Source organism: Molossus molossus, unplaced genomic scaffold (assembly GCF_014108415.1).
Source record: "Molossus molossus isolate mMolMol1 unplaced genomic scaffold, mMolMol1.p scaffold_m16_p_15, whole genome shotgun sequence".
In the NCBI taxonomy this organism is placed as follows: Eukaryota; Metazoa; Chordata; class Mammalia; order Chiroptera; family Molossidae; genus Molossus; species Molossus molossus.
The window spans coordinates 64,299,352-64,322,726 of NW_023425350.1; the positions used below are offsets into that span (position 1 = coordinate 64,299,352).

The 23,375-nt window shown below is 40.4% G+C and overlaps 1 protein-coding gene across 1 annotated transcript in view; it reads left to right on the forward strand.

Annotated features, from left to right (window-relative positions):
- The window catches only part of DNAH6 (dynein axonemal heavy chain 6), a 237,689-nt gene that overhangs the window by 65,096 nt on the left and 149,218 nt on the right, over positions 1–23,375 (forward strand). Inside the window, exons 14-21 of the mRNA XM_036262769.1 lie at positions 1,327–1,478; positions 3,312–3,464; positions 8,156–8,407; positions 11,234–11,362; positions 14,681–14,794; positions 16,596–16,739; positions 20,883–21,095; positions 21,779–21,871. Of these exons, the coding sequence (XP_036118662.1) occupies positions 1,327–1,478; positions 3,312–3,464; positions 8,156–8,407; positions 11,234–11,362; positions 14,681–14,794; positions 16,596–16,739; positions 20,883–21,095; positions 21,779–21,871 (1,250 nt within the window). The remainder of the gene's footprint in view (positions 1–1,326; positions 1,479–3,311; positions 3,465–8,155; positions 8,408–11,233; positions 11,363–14,680; positions 14,795–16,595; positions 16,740–20,882; positions 21,096–21,778; positions 21,872–23,375) is intronic.

Sequence of the window (23,375 nt, forward strand, 5' to 3'; positions counted from 1 at the left end):
AACACTCTAACCATTGTGCAACACTGCCCAGAGCTCATCTGCCATCTCTTAATAGGAGCTGGCAACATATTTATTATTTAAAAGCATATTTAAGTCCCAAACAAGATGAGCCCAAAGAGGTCCACACCAAGACGCATCATCATCAAAATGCAAAAGGTTAAAGACAAAGAGAGAATCTTAAAAGCAGCAAGAGGAAAGCGGTTAGTTAATTACAACAGAGCTCCCATAAGACTGTCAACTGATTTCTCAAAAGAAACTTTGCAGGCCAGAAGGGAGTGGCAAGAGGTATTTAAAGTGATGAAAAGCAAGTACCTACAACCAAGATTACTCTATCCTACAAAGCATCATTTAGAATCGATGGCCATATAAAGAGTTTCTCAGACAAGAAAAACTAAAGGAGTTTACCACCACCAAACCAGTATTATATGAAATGTTCATGGGTCTTCTTGAAGAAGAAGAAGAATATGAACAATAAAATAGGAATAAATACATATCTATCAACAATTAAATCTACAGACAAAAATGAGCAAGCAGAACAAAAAGATACAGAGAACTTTTTGTTGGTTGTCAGGTGGGAGGGGGTTGGGCAGATGGGTGAAAAAGGTGAAGGAATTAAGAAGTACAAACTGGTTGTTAGACTGATGAACCTCAAAGGGAAGGGGGGAGGTGGGGTGGGAAGAGAGAAACCAAAGAACTTTTATGCATATATGCATAACCAATAGACACAGACAATAGTGTGGGGAAGGCAGGAGCGGGGTGGGAGCGGGGAGGAGGGGGGTCAAGTGGGGGAAAGAAAGGACATCTGTAGTACATTCAACAATGAAGATAAGTTTAAAAAGAAAAAAAAAACTTTAATTATTACATATTAGTTTTTTATTACAAGAATAAAATATAAGGAACTATGAATTAACATTTTATTTTATTTATTTTTTTATCCTCATCCGAGGACATTTTTCCATTTTTTACTCAGATAGAGTGGGAAGGAGAGAGAGGAAGAGAGAGAAACATCGATGTGAAAGGGACACATCGAGTGGCCGCCACCCACACGACCCAACCAGGGCCGGGGACAAACTGCAACCAAGGTACATGCCCTTAGCGGGAACCGAACCCGGGTCTCTGTGGACCGCAGGCTGACACTCTAACCGCTGAGCCAAACCGGCCAGGGCTGAATTAACATTTTGAAGTTAAACAAAGTAGCCTACCTATGAATAACATTATAAATGCCTATATAAATTTATTAATGCAATAATTTTTAATATATTTCATAATGATCCTTCATAATGTAACATAATGCATTTGGTGCTTTACATGAATTATTTTATGTAGATGTCATGTTCTTCAGTGAACAACTGGAAAAATATCACAGACAACACAGAGACGCTCTAGCTCTAAGGCCCACCAGAAATGTAGGGCTGCTGCTCATCGACACGAAGCTGCTGAAAGAAAAACTCATTCCATCGCCTTTGCGATGCTTGGAGGTAACTATGACCCAGGCAAAATTGTTATTATGGTCTCTACAATTATGTTATGACTTTTCTACTGCAAATAAACTATCTTGATTTTCTAATATTGCAAATATTTAAAATGATCATAAGTCCACTGAACATTCTTAATTTCTAGGAAAAGTTGCATATTCTCCTTCCTGTTGCAAGCACAGTCAGCTTTCCGATGAGGAAAGAGGGGACAGCAAGTCTCCGGCTCGCCTCTCGCTCCTTTGTCCTTTGTGGGAGTATTTCAAGGCTTCTTAGTGTCCTCGTGGGAATGCTGCTGCCTTCTAGGATACTGAGATCAAGTCTTGGAGGTGGTTTCCTGATCTGAAACTGTTTCGAAAGATCGGATAATGTGCTGGTCATTGGCAAGCTGTAGCTCACAGGGTCAATCCAGCCTGCCACCTGTTTCGTAGAGTTTGTTAGAACTCAGACATGACAGTTTGCTTCTGTGTAGTATAGCCTGTGGTTGCTTTCTCATTACCAAGGACAAAGATGAGTACTTGCAACAAGAGACTGTATGTCCTGCAAATCTGAAACATTTTCTCTCTGGCCTCACAGGAAACGTCTGAGCCCTGTGCAAAAGACTGCAGGCCTGCATGCTAGTACCTGTTCACTCATTGCAATTCATTGTATGGCATTGGGCTTTCTTCTAAAAAGAACAAAATATGTCATTGGAGCAAATTCCATTCAATTTCAACAGTTTGAACACTGCTATGTACCAAGCCAAAGAAAACCAATCTCAAACTGGCTTAAGCAATTAGAAAATGTATAGTTCATGCAGCTAAAAAACAAAACAAACAAATAAGCAAAAATTGGATGACTAGGCATCAGGGAGGTTTGATCTAGTGACGCGGTGTTACCAGGGACCCATTTCTTTGCATTCTCTTTACTGAGCCTCCTGGTATACCAGCTTCATCATAAAGCTAGCATTCCCTCACTTTTGTGAAATGGTGTAAAAAGCTCCATAAGCTAATTCTTTCCTTGTTGAGAGAGAGAGAGAGAGAGAGAGAGAAGAGAAGAGAGAGAGAGAGGAAGGGATGCGGGTCCTCGGCATACATTCCTCTCAGCCTTTAACAGTAGTACTGGACCTCTGTCCAGCTGCAGTTGTGAGGTCAGATGTCCACCCTTATCCAGTCACATTGGCCAAGGGAAGCCAGCCTCACATTTGATTAATCAGGCTCCACCGTTGTTCCTGAAGGAGAAATTGACCAGTTTCCCCCAAACCACATGGCTACCACCCAACATGAAAGGAGTCGAATTGAGGTTGGGGAGGACACCACAATGTCACTACATAGGGCAAAGTAACAGAAGGGGTGTTTACAAGAGATAGGAGAATTTAGGCAAACTTTTTTTTTAAGTGAATCTTTTTTATTTTTTTCTTATTGATTTTAGAGAGAGAGGAAGTTAGAGGGAGAGAGAGAGATGGAAACATCGATGAGAGAGAACATTAATTGGCCGCCTCCTGCATGCCCCCTACTGGAGATTTGGCCCACAACCTGGGCATGTGCCCTGACCAGGAATCGAACCGATGACCTCTTGGTGCATGGGTCGATGCTCAATCACTGAGCCACACTGGCCAGGCTAGGCAAACTTTTAAATACTACGTGCAACTTAGTTTGTTCTGGAAATGATCTTCACAACCTGCACTTCCTGCTGGTTCATTTAACTAGCAGGGATTTAATGGGGGGGGGGGGGGGCTTTGTATACAGTGCTGCTTCCAATACTTGCTGATTTAACAGATGTTCAATTAGGGTTGATGTAAAATGTGTAATAAAATGAAAATATACTGAAGTAGTTATGATTTACATTTTCCTTTCCTAGGTGCTAAATTATATGCTTCCTCGTCAAAGCAAGAAAATAGTAGATGCCATTATCTCTGAGGCACAAGATGCAGAGTATAAACTTGAATTTGCTCCAACAACCACCATAGAATATGTTAACAGCTTAGTATTTCTTGACGAAATTCAGGAAAGGGTGAGTTGATTCATATAACTCAATATTCCAGATCTTGTGGTAGGTAATGAAGACAGATCAAAGAAATGGAGGGATTGATGGTCAAGAAACAGCTGTGAAAATATCAGAAACCCTTTCAGACAAAGTAAGTGGATACCCCACACCGCAGCAATGACCCCTAACATTGTCTAACTCATACTAATAGGCATTGTACAGCATTGTTTACACATGCATTTTTTAAAATATGTTTTTATTGATTTAAGAGAGAGGAAGGAAGAGGGAGAGAGAGAGAGAGAGACATTGATGAGAGAGAAACATCGTTCGCTGCCTCCTGCACGCCCCCTATTGGGAATCAAGCCTGCGATGCGGACATGTGCCCTGACTGGAAATCGAATGGCGACTTCCTGGTGCATGGGACGACATTCAGCCAACTGAGCCACACCTGCTGGGCCATACATTACATTTTAAATCTTCACAAAAACTTAAGAAGTATAGATAATTTTTATTCTGCAGATGTGGAAACAAGAACTAAAATAGGTTATGTTGTACATGATAGAGCTGGAATTTAAATTTGGGTCTCAGCATTGAAATAGAGAAAAATGGGAAACTGTCTGATTGGAAATTCATTTCTGCAGAAAAGAAAATTTACAATAGGTAATTGCTTAAGTAAATTACTGTGTATCTATCCAGGTGGTGGAGTACTGCACAGCCATTAAGTCATGTAGAAGAGCCTTTGACTGGAAAGAAAAACGTTTTTATAATATTAAAAAGGTTATAAAAATTGTGTATATCATGTGATCTCAATTTTGTTTTTTAAGATATAAGTATATACTTACATACCATACATAAAATAGATAAAGACTGAGGATATACGCCGAAGTGTTAATAATAGTGGTTATCTTTGGATGGTGGAATAAGGTAATTGTAATTAGGGTTAGGGTTAGGGTTAGGGTTAGGGTTAGGGTTAGAGTTTAGGTCTCTGACTGCACAGCTAATGCTCTCAATCAGTTTACTGCAATTCTTATTTGTGATAAATGGTAATAGAATTGTGATCTACATATTATCATAGTGGAAGTCTTGATCTTTTTTTTTTTTATTCCTCACTCAAGGATACTTTTCTATTTATCATCAAATAGAGTGGGAGGGAGGGAGAGAGACAGAGAGAAACATTAACGTGATAGAGCCACATCGACTGGTTGCCTCCCACACGTCCTGATCAAGGCCAGTGATGAACTACAACCGAGGTACGTGCCCTTGACCAGAATTGAACCCGAGACTCATTGGTCCGTGAGCCGACACTCTAACCACTGAGCCAAATCGGCCAGGGTGGAAGTCTTGATCTTTAAATTCTATCTGCCTAATAGTCAGGAACCTTAGGAATGAAAAAAATCCTTAGGGAGGTAGAGTGGGGAGACAAGGGAAGATATGGGGACTCAAGTGATGCAATCTCTCTCTCTCTGTTTCTCTCTCTCTGTTTCTCTCTCTCTCTCTCTCTCTCTCTCTCTCTCTCTCTCTCTCTCTCTCTCTTCTTTGTCTCCTGTATTTTTTTCTCTCCAGAAACTTGGTTTCCTCCTCTCAGGCTCTTCCTTCCCTGTGGCAGGCAGTCTAGTGTTAATTTCAGTGGTAAGCTTTGCATACGCTTTTGCTCATATCGATGGGCATTTGAAAGAGAGAGAAATTGTTTTCTGGAAATTGAAGATATGTTTAAATTAAAAAAAAAACAAAAAAACAAGTGAAATGAAATGTCATTAACAACCGGATAGTCTGTTATATATTGTTAACAGAATTAACAGTAAAGGCTATTTCATGTGCCAATAAAAGTAACAATTTTGTTTCTCATTTTAAGAAATAGCACCTTCTAGAATAGCAGATGATTGTGATTTTCCCTCAGGTTTATTTATACATCATCCCCAGAGTCTAAAGGGGCCAAGCATTTATTATTATTTTTTTGTCAATAAACCTCTTTGCACAAATAACCCAAATGCAGTCGAGCTACCTGAGGTCAAAATAGGGATGCTATTTAAGGACTTGTGACTATTCTGTGGAAAGCTCCCCACCCCGCACACAGCCAGAAGGTAAGCAGGCTTAGCAACTTACCACAGCAGGAGTGAGAAGGCTGCAGGAGACCCAGGCAGTCCTCTCTCTCCGTCTCTCCTCTCTGCATCTCTCCGAGGGTCTGCTTTGCTTCCATCCTTCTGCAAATAGGTCGCTCCTTCTTCATCCCATGGCAGCCAACGTGGCCACCAGCAGCTCCCAAGTTACATGTTTCCAGCCTAGCTAGCCACTGAGACAGAAAGCAAAGCTCTCTCTTCTGCACCGCCGTCCTGTTGCAGAAACTGTGACAGGAAGGCAGGATCGCATTGCAGAGGTTCCCTGCCCTCCGGCTGGGGCTCCAGAACAGGACAGTCGCTGTGCCAGACAGAAAACTCACACCGTGTCCCGTCTGCACAGGGTGGTTTCTGCACTGCTGGGTGGTGTGTTGGGGGAGCATCCCTTAGGGAGATGCTGGGCACACCCCGCCACAGCTTCTTCTGAAACCTCATCCCTTTGTTCAGAAATGTAGTGAGAGCCCACTTGGTGGGGTGCAAAGATGACACCGGTGAGTAAATCTGCTTCCAAGGAGATCAGAGCCCAGAATGAAAGCAGGCAATTATTGTACGAGTGTAGGTACAAGATATTGTTGTAGGACTGGGGGGTTGTGATCATTCTTGCCTGAGGCTCTTTGGAGGATGGGGTATACCCTAGAGTACACCTATTCAAGAGGCATTCCAGGAAGTGGGGAAACTGTGCAGGGACCCGAGGCAGCGTGACGAGAGCAGGGTGTGGCTATGGAAAGCGTGTCCGGGGTTCCACAGCCAAAGCAGCATTTCCAAGGATAGGAGAGAAGGACTGGACTCTGGAGGGGGCAAGTAAGTAGAGTAGAATGGACTCCGCAGTGGACACCTGAATGAGGGGCAGCAAGAGAAGCCGGGGTGAGGTAACTCTGGGGTATCTTTCTAGAGTAGATGGTAGATGGTGGTGTCGTTAACCAGTATAGGAAGGGGATGGCCACATACCTGTGTATTGCTGGGCCATTTCCTGAGCGTGAAAGAGGTCCTGTTAATCACTATGCCAGGACAGGTGCAAGCCGGGACACTCAGAGAAACCCGGACACGCGTTTACTCCAAGTACAGGAAACACAGGAAGATGAACAGATCTTGATATGTAGAGACTTAGCTCTATTTATAACTTGTTTGAAGACGTTAGACACTTTTTGGTTGAAACGTCACAAAAATTCACATTGTTAGCTTAGAAAAAAAAGAATATTTGTTCTCAGTTGGCAGGGGTATCTTCTGGAATTTAAAGGCATGGGTAGAGCCTGGCCTTTAAAAAGGACAGGATTAGGGACTAGTACAGCCTAGGGAAGCAAAGGGCCTCTCTCTTTCCGTCTCTCATCGCTGCTCCTCTCTAGAATGGGGGCTCTGAAAGACTGGTCCCCAAACCAGCAGCAGCAGCAATGGTGTTAGACATGCATATTCCATGGCTCCACCTAGACCTCTGAACCAGAAACTTTTTGGAGGAGGGGCTTGACCATCTGGGTTTTAACAAGCTTTCCAAGGTGGCTGAGGCACGCTAAAGGTAGAGAACACTTTCTCTGAAAGCCTCTCTCTGCACTTGTCTTCTCATGCTGGGGACCTGCGTTCTGTTTCCACATGGAGGCAAATGGCCTCTACCCACACTACAGTCTAACTCCTCCCACGTCCAAGAGAGAGGTCGGACTGATCTGGGTTTCCTGCTCCCAGTTTGATGCTACTCAGTTCAGCGTGTGGCCAGCGGGGGTGAGTCAAGTTGTATGCACATGACTGCTCTATCTATAACCATGTGGCAGAGTTGGGGTTTGGAGGATTCCCCCAAGATTGGAGAGTCCCTTACTAGAAAATGAGGAAGGACACTGTCCACTGAAGGTAGGACATCAAAGTGAAGACGTTGCCCTGGCCTGTTTGGCTCAGTGGTTAGAGCGTCAGCCCACAGACCAGAGAGTCCCAGTCCGGTTCCCGCTAGGGGCACGTACCTCGGTTGCAGTTCGTTCCCGGCCCTGGTTGGGTTGTGCGGGTGGTAACCAGTCGATGTGTCTCTCTCACATCAATGTTTCTCTCTCTCTCTTCCTTCCTCTCTCCCTCCTGCTCTATCTGAAGATAAATGCAAAAATGTCCTCAGGTAAGGATAAAACAAACAAACAAAACAAAGTGAAGACATTGGGTGGTCAATTAGAGGTGGTGACAGTACTTACTAGAGGACAGTGGGACACCGTAGATCAGTTCTGAAGCTGGTCTGTCCGCAGCTCAGGAGCGGGTCTGGGACCATCACAGCTCAGCACACAGGCCTGGGAGCTCTGATACTACAACTGCGCAACATCTCTGAAACCTTAAATATTGGCACTGTGTACTGCTACTAGAGAACAAAAGAGAAAGGAGGAAAATAAACAATTATAAGAATAATGCTCACTGGGCTCAGCTTTGAACAACTTACCTCCTGGGCCTGGTCACCTGTACTGTCACTGACAGCAGTGGTCACCCAGCAGGCTCTGGCCAGTTCACGCACTGCCAGGGTCTCGGGGCGCTGGCTCTCCCCAGCAGGGGGTTCAGGGCACAGAGGCTATCTCCTATTAGACAAACCTGCAGGGTATAATAGGACTCTGCCATATTTAACAAGCTAACAACGTTTCTCTTCAGATCGAAAGTCTTGAAGATGAAGGGAATGTGGTGATTCAAATGTACAAGCTCATTGAACAATATCAGGTTCCCACACCACCCGAAGACTTGGCTGTTTTTGCAACTATGAAGCCATCCATCGTTGCTGTGCGGAATGCCATCGATAGATCCGTAGGTGACAGAGAAGCAAGCATTAAGCAGTTCTGCCTGCACCTGGGGAAAGATCTTGAAGATCTAACCAATGAAGTGAATGAAGTAAAGTTACTAACACAGGTAAGTTAAGGAAGAATTTAAAAAAATAATAATGTGTAGAGTTTGACTACTACATTTTAATTGAACCATTTAGGCAGCATATTTCATTTTAATTTGATTTAACTTGTTTTATATGGCTTTATTCTGCCTAACTAACAAGGTCTTTGAATTGCTATTCAAAATCAAAAGTTTCTGAACTCTCCTAAAGGCTATTGAAAGTAAAGTATATACATAATACTGAATGTTCTTTCTCCTGGCTTGTATTTATTATTCTCAAATGAGTGTGTTTACAACTTGTTAGCTATTTATTGCTATTGTCACAATTTGTTTACTTAGCCACATATTAGAGCATTTCTCTCTTGGAAAAGGCAGAGTATAAAGTAATAATGATAATGAAGAATATTTTGTTAACTTGCACTAATTTTACTACGCAAAAGATACATGGGGAATTTTTAAATAATTTAAAGTAGACTTCTGGGTGATTCTTAATGGAAGCATACATGGAAATCTGAGTTCGTGATGACCTGTTATTGTATTATTCGTATTGACTAAAACCAGATCAGAAAATTGGAAAAAAGTCAATGTCCATCAACAAAGGTCAATGTCCATCAACAAAGGATGAATAAAATGTGTTAGGATACATCTAGTCAAAAGAGACATTGAATAAATATACATTTATTATGTCAGGTACTAGAGTATTTTTGTGTTTTCACCCAGAGAAAACTATACATAACTGTAATATCTGTACAACTCAGTGTATCATCAGAAAATAAACCCATCCATGTATCCATTAATCATGTCAAGAATTATAACATTACTGGTTCCATTAGTGTTCCCTGTTATCACTAACCCCTTCTTCCTCTCCAAAGGCATCCACTACCCCAAATTCTAAGGCTATAAATTAGTTTTGCCTGTTTATGAACTTCAATTAAATATAATCACACGGTAGTCTGCCTTTTATTTGATTTTGTTTCATTCCTGAGATGCATCCATGTTGCTGTGTGTGAATGTAGCTCATTATCCATGTTCATGCTATGTAGTAATTCATTGTTTACCACAAGTTAATTATCCATTACACAGTCAGTGGAAATTGGGATTATTTACAGTTTTTGACAATGATGAAGAATGATTCCAGGAACATTCTTATATACAGTTGTATGATTTAAACTCATTTAATCCTCAGAACACCATTAAGGTTTTATTACTCACATTTTATAGAGAAGGAGACCAAGACACAAGGAAGTTAAGTAACCTGCCCATGGTCACACAACTAATAAATGGAGGAACCAGAATTCAAGCTTAGGCCGTCTGCTCCCAATGGTTAACAGTCTGCTATTAGCTGCTATACTAGATACTGTTTTCCATACAAAGCAGGCAATAAAAAGTATGAACGAGTATTCTTTGTTTAGAAATAATGCCTTTGTGTTAGACAGACTGTTAGAGAGGGCACAGTGCCAGCTAGCGCCTTATGTGTAGCCGTGCGTCTGTAAAAGCACGACGCGCACACACAAATGACAGCAGAGGTTCTCTCCAGCACGTGCTTCTTCTGTGGAGGGTTTGCTCATTATCACTGGAGCAACCAACTGCAACTTCCTCTTTCCCATAAGTGGCATCATCTTGCTCTCAGGACCGCCACTCCTGTGGATACATGGAACTGGAGAAAAATCCTAAATGTGGCAATTGAGGATAACTCAATTCATTTCAGCTTGAAATGTCTATTTTATTTCAATTTGGTGTCTTTGGGGTAGACTTTAGTTCAAAGTCTGAACTCCCTATGAAGCATTTCTTCACCCTTGCTCCCATCCGCTCCCACCTGTTGCTCCATAAGGGGAACTGGCATTTCTTCCTGACGGATGGAGGGGAGGGGCATCGGTCCTCATGCCGCCCCCTGGAACACAGGCTTCCAGTGCAGCTGGGCAGGGCCCGGTTGCCCCAGGCAGCTGTCGGCTGAGGGTCCTTCTGGTTCTTTAGGACCATGCTCGCCCTCCTGCTGCGTTCCGTCATTTCCCCTCCAGTCCACAGTCTCAGTCTGTGACTTTCTAGTCCTGACCTCGGACTTCCTCTGGTCCGCCAGTTCTTTGAGCAGTTCCCACGGCCAGAATCAAGGCACAGGAGAACGTCACGATCCCCCACCTGCCACTCCAAGCCAAGAGGCGCCAGAGAGCCAACACAAACCCCTTCTGCCTGGCACTTCCCTTGGCTTTTTCTAACCCGAAGCATGTTGCCATTTTCAATGCAGGGCCATGCTGTATCCGAGATGGCTTCATGGAGCTACGGCTCTGATAGTCCTCAGCTCCTCCCAGTTCTCCGACTCCCCAAACCTGCTCAGGTGTTTCTACTTTCTGCCTGAACCTGTCCATTCCCATTCCTGGGTGGGGCTTCAACCCCACAGGTCAGCCAGAAAATATGTCTGACCATTTATTCTTTATTTTCTCTCTTCCTCCCTCTCAGAATTCAAAGACTTTCTATTTTGTTTATTGTAAAGGGGGAGCTTTTCTTATAGTACAGTCTCTTCCTTGGTTTCCCTATGGCGTTCGCCTCCCCTTACCTCAGGTCACGTTTGCCGACGACGTGGAGGAAATGAATGCAGGTGAAGGAAGACACACCAGGTACTATTTAAAATCACTGTTACCCCCTGGCACTCCTGTACACATGTCTGTACTGGTTCCAGTACATGCGCATCGCTTTAAAATTCAGGAAAAGCAATCATTTTAACATATCTTATAAAAATCAAAGTGAGAAGAGAATACGAAAAATTGTTTTTGAAAAATGTTTGTTGATTAATTTATTGTAGTGGTGTACATCCAAAGCAGGAATGACTAATCAATAACTATGTTAATTTCACAGGATCCGCAGATTTTGGATATCAGTGCCGACCAAGACAAAATCAAGTCCACACTGCATGAACTGCAGTCAGTCCTAGATGATCTTCAGAAACGCGCGTTTCAATACAAATCTTACCAGAAGAATTTTAAGGTAATGGCAGCTCTCCGTGTGTTTTTAAAATGTGCACACAGCCCAGCCAGTGTGGCTCAGTGGTTGAGTGTCAACCCAGGCACCAAGAGGTCGCAGGTTCGATTCCCGGGCAGGACACATGCCCAAGTTGTGGGCCCGATCCCCAGTGGGGGCATGCAGGAGGTGGCCAATTGATGTTCTCTCTCATCGATGTTTCTATATCTCTCTTTCCCTCTCTCTCTAAAATTAATAAAGGGACAACAATTATTTTTAGTTTTTTTAAATGTGTTCACAGAAATGGCATTGCTGCCCAAGCGCTTTCAACAATGTGACTGTAAACATTTAATGTGTGGACACCTGTGTGCTAGTCACTGTGCTGGAACAGTTCTAAACAAACATGTGGTCCCTGCCTTTGGAGTGTTTACAGATCAGTACACTTCAGAGACAAATATTTTTCTTATTAAAAGCAGTGCGGTGAAGACCTGGGGTTGGGGTGGGAGTGGGGTGGAGGTGGTCAATGAGGGGAAAGGGGGAACATGTGTAATACTTTCAACAATAAACATAAATTTAAACATAAATAGATAAAGTAAAATTTTAAAAATGTAATTATGAATTATAGATAAACCCTCAGATCACAGACTGTAATTTCTATGTTAAAATGTATGTGGATTTTTAAATATGGTCAGTTAACTTTCCTAAGCAATATTGAAGTTTCTTTTACATCCGTGTGTGTGTGTTGTGATTCCATGAATAGTGCCTGATTTGCCCCGGTTTGATGACAAAAGAAAATTTGGCTAAGCCAGGGCATAGATGGATCCCAGAGGGTATGTTTGAAAGGCTAAAAGATATGCCTCAAAAAAGAAGAAGGAGGAGGAGCAGAAGGAGGGGGAGGAAGAGGAGGAGAGGGAGGAGGAGAAAAGAACGAGAGATACAAGTGCTCTAAACAGCTATCAGGGAGACCAAAATGAAAAGAGAATAGAAAAGATTTCTAGGTTCAAAACCAGGGGGGGCACCAGCAATGAGGGAGTGTTATTAGTCTCCCCCAGAGTCTTGGAGGAGTGCCTGGACTTCACCTGGGAACACACCTGTCTCTTCCAGAACCCCAAATGGATGGCCAGAAAGTGGTCTGAGCCCAGAGGTTGGTGGGGCAATCTATAAAATAGGGTGCTTGGCACTACACAGTGTGACTGTTGAAACAGTGAGGCAGGTTTGTGCATGAGAGAACGAGGGTGCAGTGTGCACCTAGGCTGAGTGAACTGACCTACAAGATAGGACAGTGTAAGGGTGGGAGCTGAGGGATGGAAGAAATAGTGCTTGATAAAAAAAAGCCACAGTTAACAGGTGGGCACCCCGAGGGTCAGAAGGCATTGCTTAAGCCAGTTCCTGAGATAGAATAAGCATGTCCCCTCTTTCCACTCTCCATGTCTGTGCTTGACTTTATGATCACCTCAATCCAACATTTCTTCTGAAGCTCTCAGTCATTTGGGGGATAGGAGTGAAGGCCTAACTGGCCTATGAAATAATTTCTAATTGTTCATCAAGACAGGGCTAGATCCCTAATATCAGGGTGATGCTGGCCTTGTAAAATGAGTTTGGAAATGTTCCCACCACTTACATTTTGGGGGAAAAGTTCGAGAAAGACTGGCATCAATTCTTCTTTAAATGTTTGGTAGAATTCACTAGTGAAGCCATCTGGTCCTGCACTTTTCTGTGTTGGGAGGTTTTTGGTTAGTGATTGGATCTCCTTAGTTGTTATGGTCTGTCTAGATTTTCTATTTCTTTCCCATTCAGGTTTTGTTTTGTTTTTTTTTTAGGTTGTATGTTTCTAGGAATGTGTCCTTTTCTTACAGGTTACACAATTAGTTGGCATATGCTTTTTCATAATAGTGTCCTGTGTCCTATAGATTTCTGTGGTATTGGTTGTAATGCCTCCTCTTTCATTCATTTATTTGAGTATTCACTTTTCTTACTGTAACTAAAAGTTTGTGAATTGTGTTTATCTTTTCAAAAAACCAGCTGTTTGAAACTAAGAGAAGTTTGTTGTTGCTTTCTAGTTTCATACCATTGTAGCTGGAAAAGATACAAGTTATGATTTCAATCTTCTTAAATTTTCTAAGACTTGTTTTGTGGCCTCTCATGTGATCTACCCCGGGGAATGTTCCATGTGCACTTGGAAAGAATGTGTACGCTGGTGCTGTTGGGTGATGCTTTCTATTTTTCTGGTCTTTATTTAACTTGTTTCCATGCTGATCTTTGTTATTTCCTTTCTTCTGCTGACTTTGGGCTTTATTTGTTCTTTCTCTAGTTCCTTGAAGTGTAAGTTGTTTATTTGCAGTCTTTTTATTTCTTAATGTATGCATTTATCGCTATAAACTTCCCTCTCAGAACTGCTTTTGCAGCATTCGATAGGTTTTGATACGCTGTGTTTTCATGTTCATTTGTTTCAGGACAATTTTTCATTTCTCTGTAACCCATTGGTTGTTCAGGAATTTTTTTTATTTCGTTTCCACCTGCTTGTAAATTTTCCAACTTCCTCTTGTTGCTTTCTAGTTTCCTACCATTGTGGCTGGAAAAGAACCATGGTATGATTTTAATCTTCTTACATTTTCTAACACTTGTTTTGTGGCCTCTCATATGATCTACCCTGCAGAATGTTCCATGTGCACTTGAAAAGAATGTGCACCCTGCTGCTGTTGGGTGGAAGGTGCAAAGCCCTAGCTTATCTCCGGCTCACAATTTCTGTGCACCCCTGGAGGTTTCCCCACCTCCAAGCCAAGGCAGTCTTAAAACACTTCATGGAAATAGCTTCTTTAGATTTTCCAGCAATACTTCTCTCTATAGCATTCACATCCAGGCCGTGGGATTAAAACGAGACAAGAAACCAGGCTGTCCTCTCCATCTTAAATCACCCTATCCCCTCCATCAGCTACTGCACAAGCATCTTCTTCCTCTTCTATCACCTAAGTACCTAAGCCCTAAAGGAAACCAGTCTTCAGCCTCTGAAGACTCATCTGTTTTCCAAAAACCAGGCATGTATATGCATGTAGGATCAAATTTGAGGAAAAATGCCTATGGTCCTCTTGTGACATTTATGTCCTTGGAGAATATTTACATTGTAAGGAAATATAAAGAGTTCAGTTTTGTCACTCAAATGGAAATTTGAATTTACATGGGGTTTTGTGATTTTTTTTTTCATCTGTTTCTCTCCCTCCTTTTCTTTCCCAATTAGGGTCCCCTGCATATTCTGCTTAGTCACTGTATCGAGACTTACTAATAGGAGGATAACATAAGATATTTATATCTGAAAATTAAATAGTGCATTTTATTACATTTTTAAAGGTTGAAGTTTCTAAGTTTGAAGATTTGGAAGAAGTTAGTGCTGAAGTGAAGCTCAAACAATTGCTCTGGGATTCTTTATCTGAGTGGGATCAACTCCAACAAGAATGGTTTCAGGTAAAAAACAAAGCTCTCACTCAATTCATTTCTTATTCAAATATGTTTTTATTGATTTTCATTTAGAGAGAGAAGATAGAGAGAGATAGAAACATCAATGTAAGAGAGAAACATCAATCGGCTGCCTCTCACACACCCCCTACGGGGGATGAGACTGCAACCCCGGTAGGTATATGCCCTGACCGGGAATTGAACTGGGACCTCTCAGTACTTGGACGATGCTCAATCCACTGAGCCACACGGGCCGGGCAAGCTCTCAATTCTTAAATCATTTTTGTTTTCATGAAACTTAAAATCCTAATAATATGAATTATAACTTTTTAACAATCTGGTATGTTTTTTATTTCAGTAAAATATGCAATGTTATACTTTTATGGGAATTCTTATCATTTTCCAGTGAAATGCACAGAGGTCTTTCTGTCACTATATACTGTAGCAGAAGGCACTCTCGTAAAGCAGGCTCCTCAGGTCTTCCATTTAGGACGGTTAAATGAAGAACTCATCACAGGACCCTTCCTGCTTTGTGGGTTTTGGGCCAGTGTTGTCATGATACTCTACACCCAAGTGTTCTTGAGGACTGTAGGTTTTTCTGTTAGCTTAGGTTCTGTTCGTGTTGTCCTTTGAAAACAAGGAAGCCGTTTTGTTCTCTGTAATAGAGGAGAATCAGAGTGATGAAACCTAGGATCTTCCCTTGAAAGAGCTCAATAGTAAATTCTTTGAATTAGGGGGCCAAGCACCATAGAATTTGGCTTCTAGGGTCCACCTTTATATTCAAACTTAACAGAGGTCAAGATTCTAAGTGGCAGAATAGATGACCATCTGTGCTTTCGAGTGTGATACGGACGTGTTAGAAATGCCACTAACTTCACAAATAGTTCCACGCTTGCTCTTTCGTCCTACCTGTGCTGGCATACCTTTAATTAGGAGTCCCATGGTAACAGCAGTGACGTAGGACATGTTGCCCAGATAAGGTTCTAGCTGCTGCGGATTCCAGTGGGAATATAAAGGACTATGTCTAAGCCCTGGCAGAACTTACCTTCGGTGAGGCAACCAGAAAACAAACAACCATGTGCTATATTATCAGAGACTTTAAGTGCTTTTGTATAACTCACTTATCACTTATCTCAGAAGAGGAAATGCTCCTGGTGAATAAACACAAAGTTTAGAGAGTTTCCTGATCGCCACCAAGGTTCAGAACAGCACTTCCAAAGTGCGATAAAGTCTGAAATCAGAGGAAATGCACACAAACACCCCTTAGGGGGGAAAAAGAAAACGTTGACTCTGGAAAAAAAAAAAGAAAAAGAAAAGAAAGTTTTATAAATTTTCTATTGCCTTCAGCCCATATGACCATCTGACATTTCAATACATGTGAACACTTCTGTTTGTATAACTGAGAAATTTATTTACAGATATGTGCATATTTGGGGGGCATCTTTAAATCATGTACATTGAAGAGGTACAAAATCAAACAATAGGAGAAAAGTGGGTGAGAAATTTCTAGTTAGCAAGGGTAAAAAGTAGCTGTTTATCTCCTGGCAAGGTTTGGCCCTCAGGGATAAATTGCAGGAATTGCAATACAGCATGTGATGATGCGGGAGACAAGGGCGGGAAAGGAAGAACAGGAGATGCTTGAAGGACTATTGGCAGTCTTAATACGTGCACCCATTTCCTCAAGTGTAGAGCTGACTTGGATGAACAATGTAACAACTGGAAAATCAAAGTAAAGTAAAAAATGTCGCGATTTTAAGCTTGCCTTTTATCACATGTCTTAACTTCTCTTTTCCCCCCCTAATTTTCACAGTCCAAATTTGACTTCCTGAATCCAGAAGTCCTAAACAGTCAAGTTTCTAAATACACCAAATTTGTGAATCAGTTGGAAAAGGGCTTGCCACCCAACAACGTAGTGCCCCAGCTAAAATCTAAGGTGGAAAAAATGAAAGAAAAGGTAAGTTTGGTAGAAATTATTTCAAAAACTCCAGTCAATTAGTTACTGCTTGATGCTAGTGGTACCAAAGTCGGGAACTGTTCCCAGTTTAAATGAGTCAGCTTTGCAGAGGGAGAGGAAAGAACAGACAAGGGTCACTTTTGCAAAGGCACAGCCTGCATCCCTGTCTTCAGATGGCTAACTCATGCGGCTGAATCCTGTGGTTAGAAGAGGCATTCAGAGTGAGTTTCCAAGTGGCAGAGGAAACAGCGCAGGAGTGGGTTATAAATGTGCCGAGATGCCCATGCACTCAGCCCACGGACACCGGATGAGGCTAGGGCAGCCTTGTCCATTTACACCCGCACCAAACAAGTGTGCCGTTTGCAGATGTGAGGAAGGTGGGAGGGAGGTTCAGCAGTAGGCTCTTCGGAACCTACCACTGCTAAACCAGCACTTGAAATGGGAGGGAAAAGGGATGTTATTTTTATCCCTTTAAGTAAAAAAGAGATAAAGGACTAACAGGAAACATGGGTAGAAAGAGTAAGCAAACTTTCGGACACAATGAGAAGCAAATGTTTCCTCTTGAAAAGAGTGTGTTGGCAGTTTTTTCTCCTTTAGCCTCACAATGTCTAGTCGAAACAGTTTTCAAAAGTTACCTGAGTCAGTTACCTTTAGTGTGCTTATGACATACGATTGTAAACAAATTCACTTGTCACGGTCTGCATTTCATCTTTTGTTCCCTGGAAACCCCGCTGATTCTTTTTAAACTTGCATACAGTACAAGTCATTTTTTGGTGGAATACGGTTTTATGGGATTTTACCAAATAATTCCTTCACCCCCAGCATTCCCTGGTGCTGCCCCTTTGTAGTTGTTCTACCTTCAGTCTCAATCCCAGGCAACCACTGATCTGTTTTTCCTTTTTCAGAATATGATAAAAATGGAGTGATACAATGTGGACACTTTTGGGTTTTGTATTATTCACTTAGAAAAATGCTTAGTAGATATATCTATGTATTCATACCCAGAATACATAACATACTCTTATAACTCAAAAATAAAAAGACAAAAAAAACCTTTATAATGGGCAAAGGATTTAATAGACATTTCATGTATCTCCAAAGAAGATACATGAAAAGATGCTGAACATCATTAGTCATCAGGGAAATGCAAATCAAAGCCAAAATAAGATACCACTTTGCACCCGCCAGGATGGCTGTGATCAGAAAGACAGATTACAGGCAAGGATCTAGAGAACCCGGAAGCCTCATATGGTTTGGGTGAGATTATAAGGTGATACAGCCTCTTTGGAAAACAGTTTGGTGGGTTGTCAAATATTAAACACAAAGTTAACATCTTACCAAGTCACTCCACTTCCAGATATATCCCTAAGAGAATTGAAAACTTATGTTCACACAAAAAAGTACATAAGAAGCATTATTATTCATAATAGCCAAAAATGGAAGAAAAAAACAAACGTTCATCAAGTAACAAATGAACAAAGTGTGATATATCTATACAATGGAATATGATTCAGCAATAAAAATGAATAAAGTACTAATATATGCTATGGCATAGATGAACCTTATAAACATTATACTAAGTGAAAGAAGCCAGTCACACACAAAAAAAAATACACACCATATAATGTTGATATGAAATGTTTAGGTTATAGAAGTTCATAGAGAGAGAAAGTAGTTTAGTGGTTACCAGCCACTGTGGAGAGGGAGAAATGGATAGTGATAGTTAATAAGCATGGGTTTCCTTTTGGGGTAATGTAAATTAGATAGTCATGGTAGTTGCACAACTCTGTGAATTAAAATATTAAACAAAAAGATTCCTCTGTGCTATTACACAAAGCAATAGTTACTCATTTTTATTGCTGAGTAGTATTCCATTATGTAGATTTCCACAGTTTTGATTATCTAATGCTTTTGCTAATGTTGTCATGTATTTTATCTTTACATATACTGCAAACACAACATATTGTCATTATTTTTGTTTTATATAGTTATCTTTTAATACAATACAAAAAGAAGTAAAATAAAATTTATTTACTGTTATTTCATTTCCAATGTTCTATGTTTCTTTGTATGGATCTAATGTTCTGACTCAGCATATTCATTTTTCCTGAAGAATGTTCTTTAATATTTCTTATTGAGTAGGTACGCTAACAATGAATTCCTTAAATTTTTGTTTTGAGAAAGTCATTATTTTTAAATTTTTGAGTGATAGTTTCACTGGGCATATAATTCTGAATGAACAGGTTTTGTTTACTTTTCAGGATTTTAAAAGTATCCTATTATTATCTTCTTGCTTGTATGGTTTCTAACAAGAAGTCAGCTCTACTTCTTTTTCTTGCTCTTCTGTGGATAATGTTTCTGTTGTTCTGGCTGCCTTCGAGAGTTCTTTTTTTTTCACCTTGGTTTTTGGCAGTTTGTAATGCATTATGTTTAGGTGTGTATTGTTTTTTTGTTTGGTTTGTTGGTTTTTTGTTTGTTTGTTTTTTATTATTTGTATTTATTCTGCTTGGTGTTCTCTGAATTTATTGGATCTCTGGTTTGGTTTCTGTGTTTAATTTAGAAAAAAAAAATGCAGACATTATTTCTTTAAATATTTCTTCTGCTCTGTTTCTATCTCTCTTATCATTCTGGGATTTGTATTACATGTATTTTAGACTATCTAATATTGTGCCACAGCTCTTGCATGTTCTGTTATGAAATTTTTTGGAGGGTGGAGGTAAACACTAATTTTTCTCTTTGTGTATTAGTTTGGGGAATTTCTACCCATTTATCTTCAAGTTCAGTGATTCCTTGGCTGTGTTAAGCTCATCAAAGGCATCCTTTATCTCTCTTACTGTCTTTTTTATGTCTAACATGTTTAATGTTTAATTATAGTTTTCATCTTCCTATTAACATTTCTGATCTGATCTTGCATGTTGTCTACCTTTTCTATTAAAATCATTAACATATTATTCACAATTATTTTATATTCCCTGTCTGTTAATTCTAACACGTGTCATATCTGAGTCTAGTTCTGATTATTTTTGGTCTCCTGGATGTAGTTTGTCTTGCCTTTTAATATACTTCTGACATTTTGGTTATAAATAAAATATATCTTATGTAATATAGTAAATAATGCCTTTCCTTAGGGGTGAATTTGAGGTTTGATATCCCTATAGCTACCCTCAGTATACCACAGCCCTTAAATTGTTCTAGTGATAGCTTGTGTTTAGGATTTGGTCTGGTTTGCCAAAGACCATTGTTTCAATTTCTGTTTCCCCCTGGCCTTGTGGCCTCTCTTTGTGTTGTGCCCAGAAAGACTGTCTCTTGGAGCTTTCTACTCTGTATTCCACTGTTTTGCTTTGTTTTTCACTCAATACTTGTTAGCCTGATAGCAGAAATGAGAAGGGACATTTCCTCATATTCTGATTAAATCTCTATCTTACCAAGGCATTGTGTCACTGGCTCTCAGAATTCTTACCTTCACAGGTATTTCTGCCCCTCCTGCAACTGTAGTAAGGAGCCCAAAAAGTATTTCTGCCCCTCCCCCAAGGGTAGAGTTTTATTTTCCTGTTCAGTTTCTCCTACAGTGAGTTATCACCAATACCTTACGTGAGAGTTTTTGTTCCTCCTTTCTCTGACATTAAGTCTTTTATTCCAGAGGAAACTAGCAGAGATTGGTTTGTTAGTTACAGTAGTGGCCGCTGTTTCATTCCCTTGCCAGCACCGTAAGGTAGGCTTTCTTAGGGGTCTCCCCAATGTGTTCTGTGAACACCTCTATGCTTGCAGTCCCCAGGTACTTCACACTTTCATACTGCCCTACAATCAGTCTTAATTTATTTTTAAAATTTAGATGAGTCTTACTACTCACTTAAGTGGAAACCCAGGGCATCTATCCTAGGTGATCAAATCCTCAAGTTCTGTTTCTTGTCTGGAAAAAACTCTGGGTACCAGTAGGTCATCAAATTTTGAGTTAGTTGATTGTCTGCAGCTTGGGTTTCTGATGGGTTCAATACAAGTCATTAATTTGCGGTTTGTTCAGATTTTTTTATTTTTTGTAGTAAGATTATAAGTGGTGGTCTTTCCAGATTGCTACCTTCTCCAAATAAAATCTGTGTTTTTAAGATAAAAAGCATGGTGCCTTTGAGACTGTTTGTATTCCAGCTTCCAGTTATCATTGACTTGAGGAACCCAACTTTGAAGCCTAGACACTGGACAGCTATTGAACAAACAGTCGATGCCACCCTCGTGGACCTTGAAACTCCGCTGACCTTAGAGAGGCTCTCCGAGCTGCATGTTTTTGACTTTGCCCAAGAAATCCAGGATATTTCCGGACAGGCTTCTGGAGAAGCTGCCTTAGAAACAATTCTTAAAAAGGTGAATATGAAAATACATATATTCTTAAGATCAGGTAATGTAAAGTTTTCATGTCAACAATTTTTGGTTCCTCTGGATAGATTTTTCAACACTGCAGCTTCCCTTCTCATTATTAGCCATCCTTCTGTTGTCTCCTTATATTTACTATCAGTATGATTGTTATCACCATCATAAATACCTTCTTTCTACTTAGTGGATAGCCCAACATAAACCTGATGGCAACAGAGTTTGAAATCTGCATGCTTCTCTAAAGAACCACATACCAAAGAATATCTCTTATATCAAAACACATTATCTTTCAAACTACCAGAAAAGACTGTGCGAAATGCTTCAGAAGATGTTGAGAAGGCTTTGCTACTTAGTATACTTACCTCCTTACCCTAAAAATTCACACATGCCTACCAATCACCCGTGTAAAAAGGAATTGTTTTCCCTCTTAATTAAAGCACAGTGATGGGATACACATTAAGGTATCACCAGTTATTCATATATATTAGTATCAATCAATAAAACTAAGTAAGTCAGTGTCATTTAACTGAGAAATGGATTTTAAGAATTTTAAATGCTTTAAAGGAGGAGAATGGGATTATTATGGAGTTTTTGCTTATTTTATTTCATATGCATTTATTAAGTACCTAAACACAAATGAACTTAGGTATCCTAAGACTTGAATTCTTTCTAAGGTGGAGGATTCTTGGAAAACCACTGAATTTGTTGTTCTCCCTCACCGTGACAGCAAAGATGTGTTTATCCTGGGCGGCACAGACGACATACAGGTGGGTAACTGGGTTACTGGAAACTTATGAAGCTTCTGGCCAGACCTTGTCCTAAATCTCTTACGGGAGATTATGATGGAGAAATTAAATATGAGTGTCACTAAATAAGAAAAAATTAATTGGGAAGGAAAACTATGAATATGAATGTGAAGAATTGACATGTATGCTTGTACATGAACTATTTAGTAAAGCAATAAAAATGGCATACTTATATGTATGTACATATATATAAGACTTATAATCCTGTAACTGTTGAGGAATTTAGAAAAGCAAAGAAATCATTTATGGCTAAAGTGATCAGAGAATCCATCCTTGACTAGCTAAGACATGCTGGACCTTAAAGGGTTAATGGGATGTGGCAGACAGATGAGAATAAAGGGCCTTTCATATGGTTTAAATGAGGCAAAGAAACATGAAAGAGTATTTCAGGTTTATAGCACACTAAGAAGTTAATTCACTTGAATTTTTTTGAGATTAGGAGTAGATGGTCATGCTCTATAAACAACAACAAAAATAGATCTAACCCATGTGTTTGGAATATTCTTAGTGACTTAAAATCCAAAGACACATTTGTTTAGGAAAGAGATCTGGCTCAATTTAAAAAGCAAAGCCCTGGTCGAATAGGGTGTGCCCAGGCCGGAACTGGAGATGAAATGGCTTTGCTAGGTATAGGTTGGCAGAGCAAGACCAGGTGTCTCTCTGGGCAGTGGATGGGAGATGAAGGTCAGTCAGTATAAGGCCAAGTGATGGGAGGTGATGGGGCTTCTGTTCGCAAGGAGTTTATCCTTTGAATAGGGCAATTGAAATCCTTTAGATTAACAGACATGTTTTTTTAAATGTATGTGTTCTGTGAGGGTTTCTGTAATGTGGGGGGAGAAGAGGGGATACTGTCTATGATCATTCAGAGCTTGATACCAATGAGTTCAATCCTCTTCCTGAAGATGATTGAGGGAAAATGATGTTTCCTTGGATAAGAAAGATAGCTAATTTTGCTGTCTTTTGCTAGTTTTGAGTACTTTCAGAAATAAAGGCCTGGATGACCAAAGAGTGTAAGGAAGGTACCAGATATTTTAAAGTAGGAGAAGAGAGAGAATAGTGTTGAACCAAACAAAAACTTGTGCCATTAATAATCACAGAGTAGGGGACAGACTGACAAACCTCAGGGGGTGGGGTGGCAGGGAGGAAGGGGTCAATGGGAGGGGGAGGGATATCTGTAATACTTTTAACAATAAAGATACGTTTAAAGAAACATGTAAACAGCAACAACAAAAAAAAACAAAAAAAACCTTAAATTTATGTAAAATAAAACTTTTAAGTATACAAAAAAAAAAATTCCAGAAACAGCCATGATCTGGCCGTCAGACATCCCTTTATAACGTTAGGGTGAACGTGATACTGGGTTGGAAGCCATAGAAGCCGCAGTAAACGGAATATGGGTGGGAAGTGTATGGGGAGGAACCAATAGGTGAGGCTAAGTTGTTCATTCAAGAAGCTGGATTTTAAA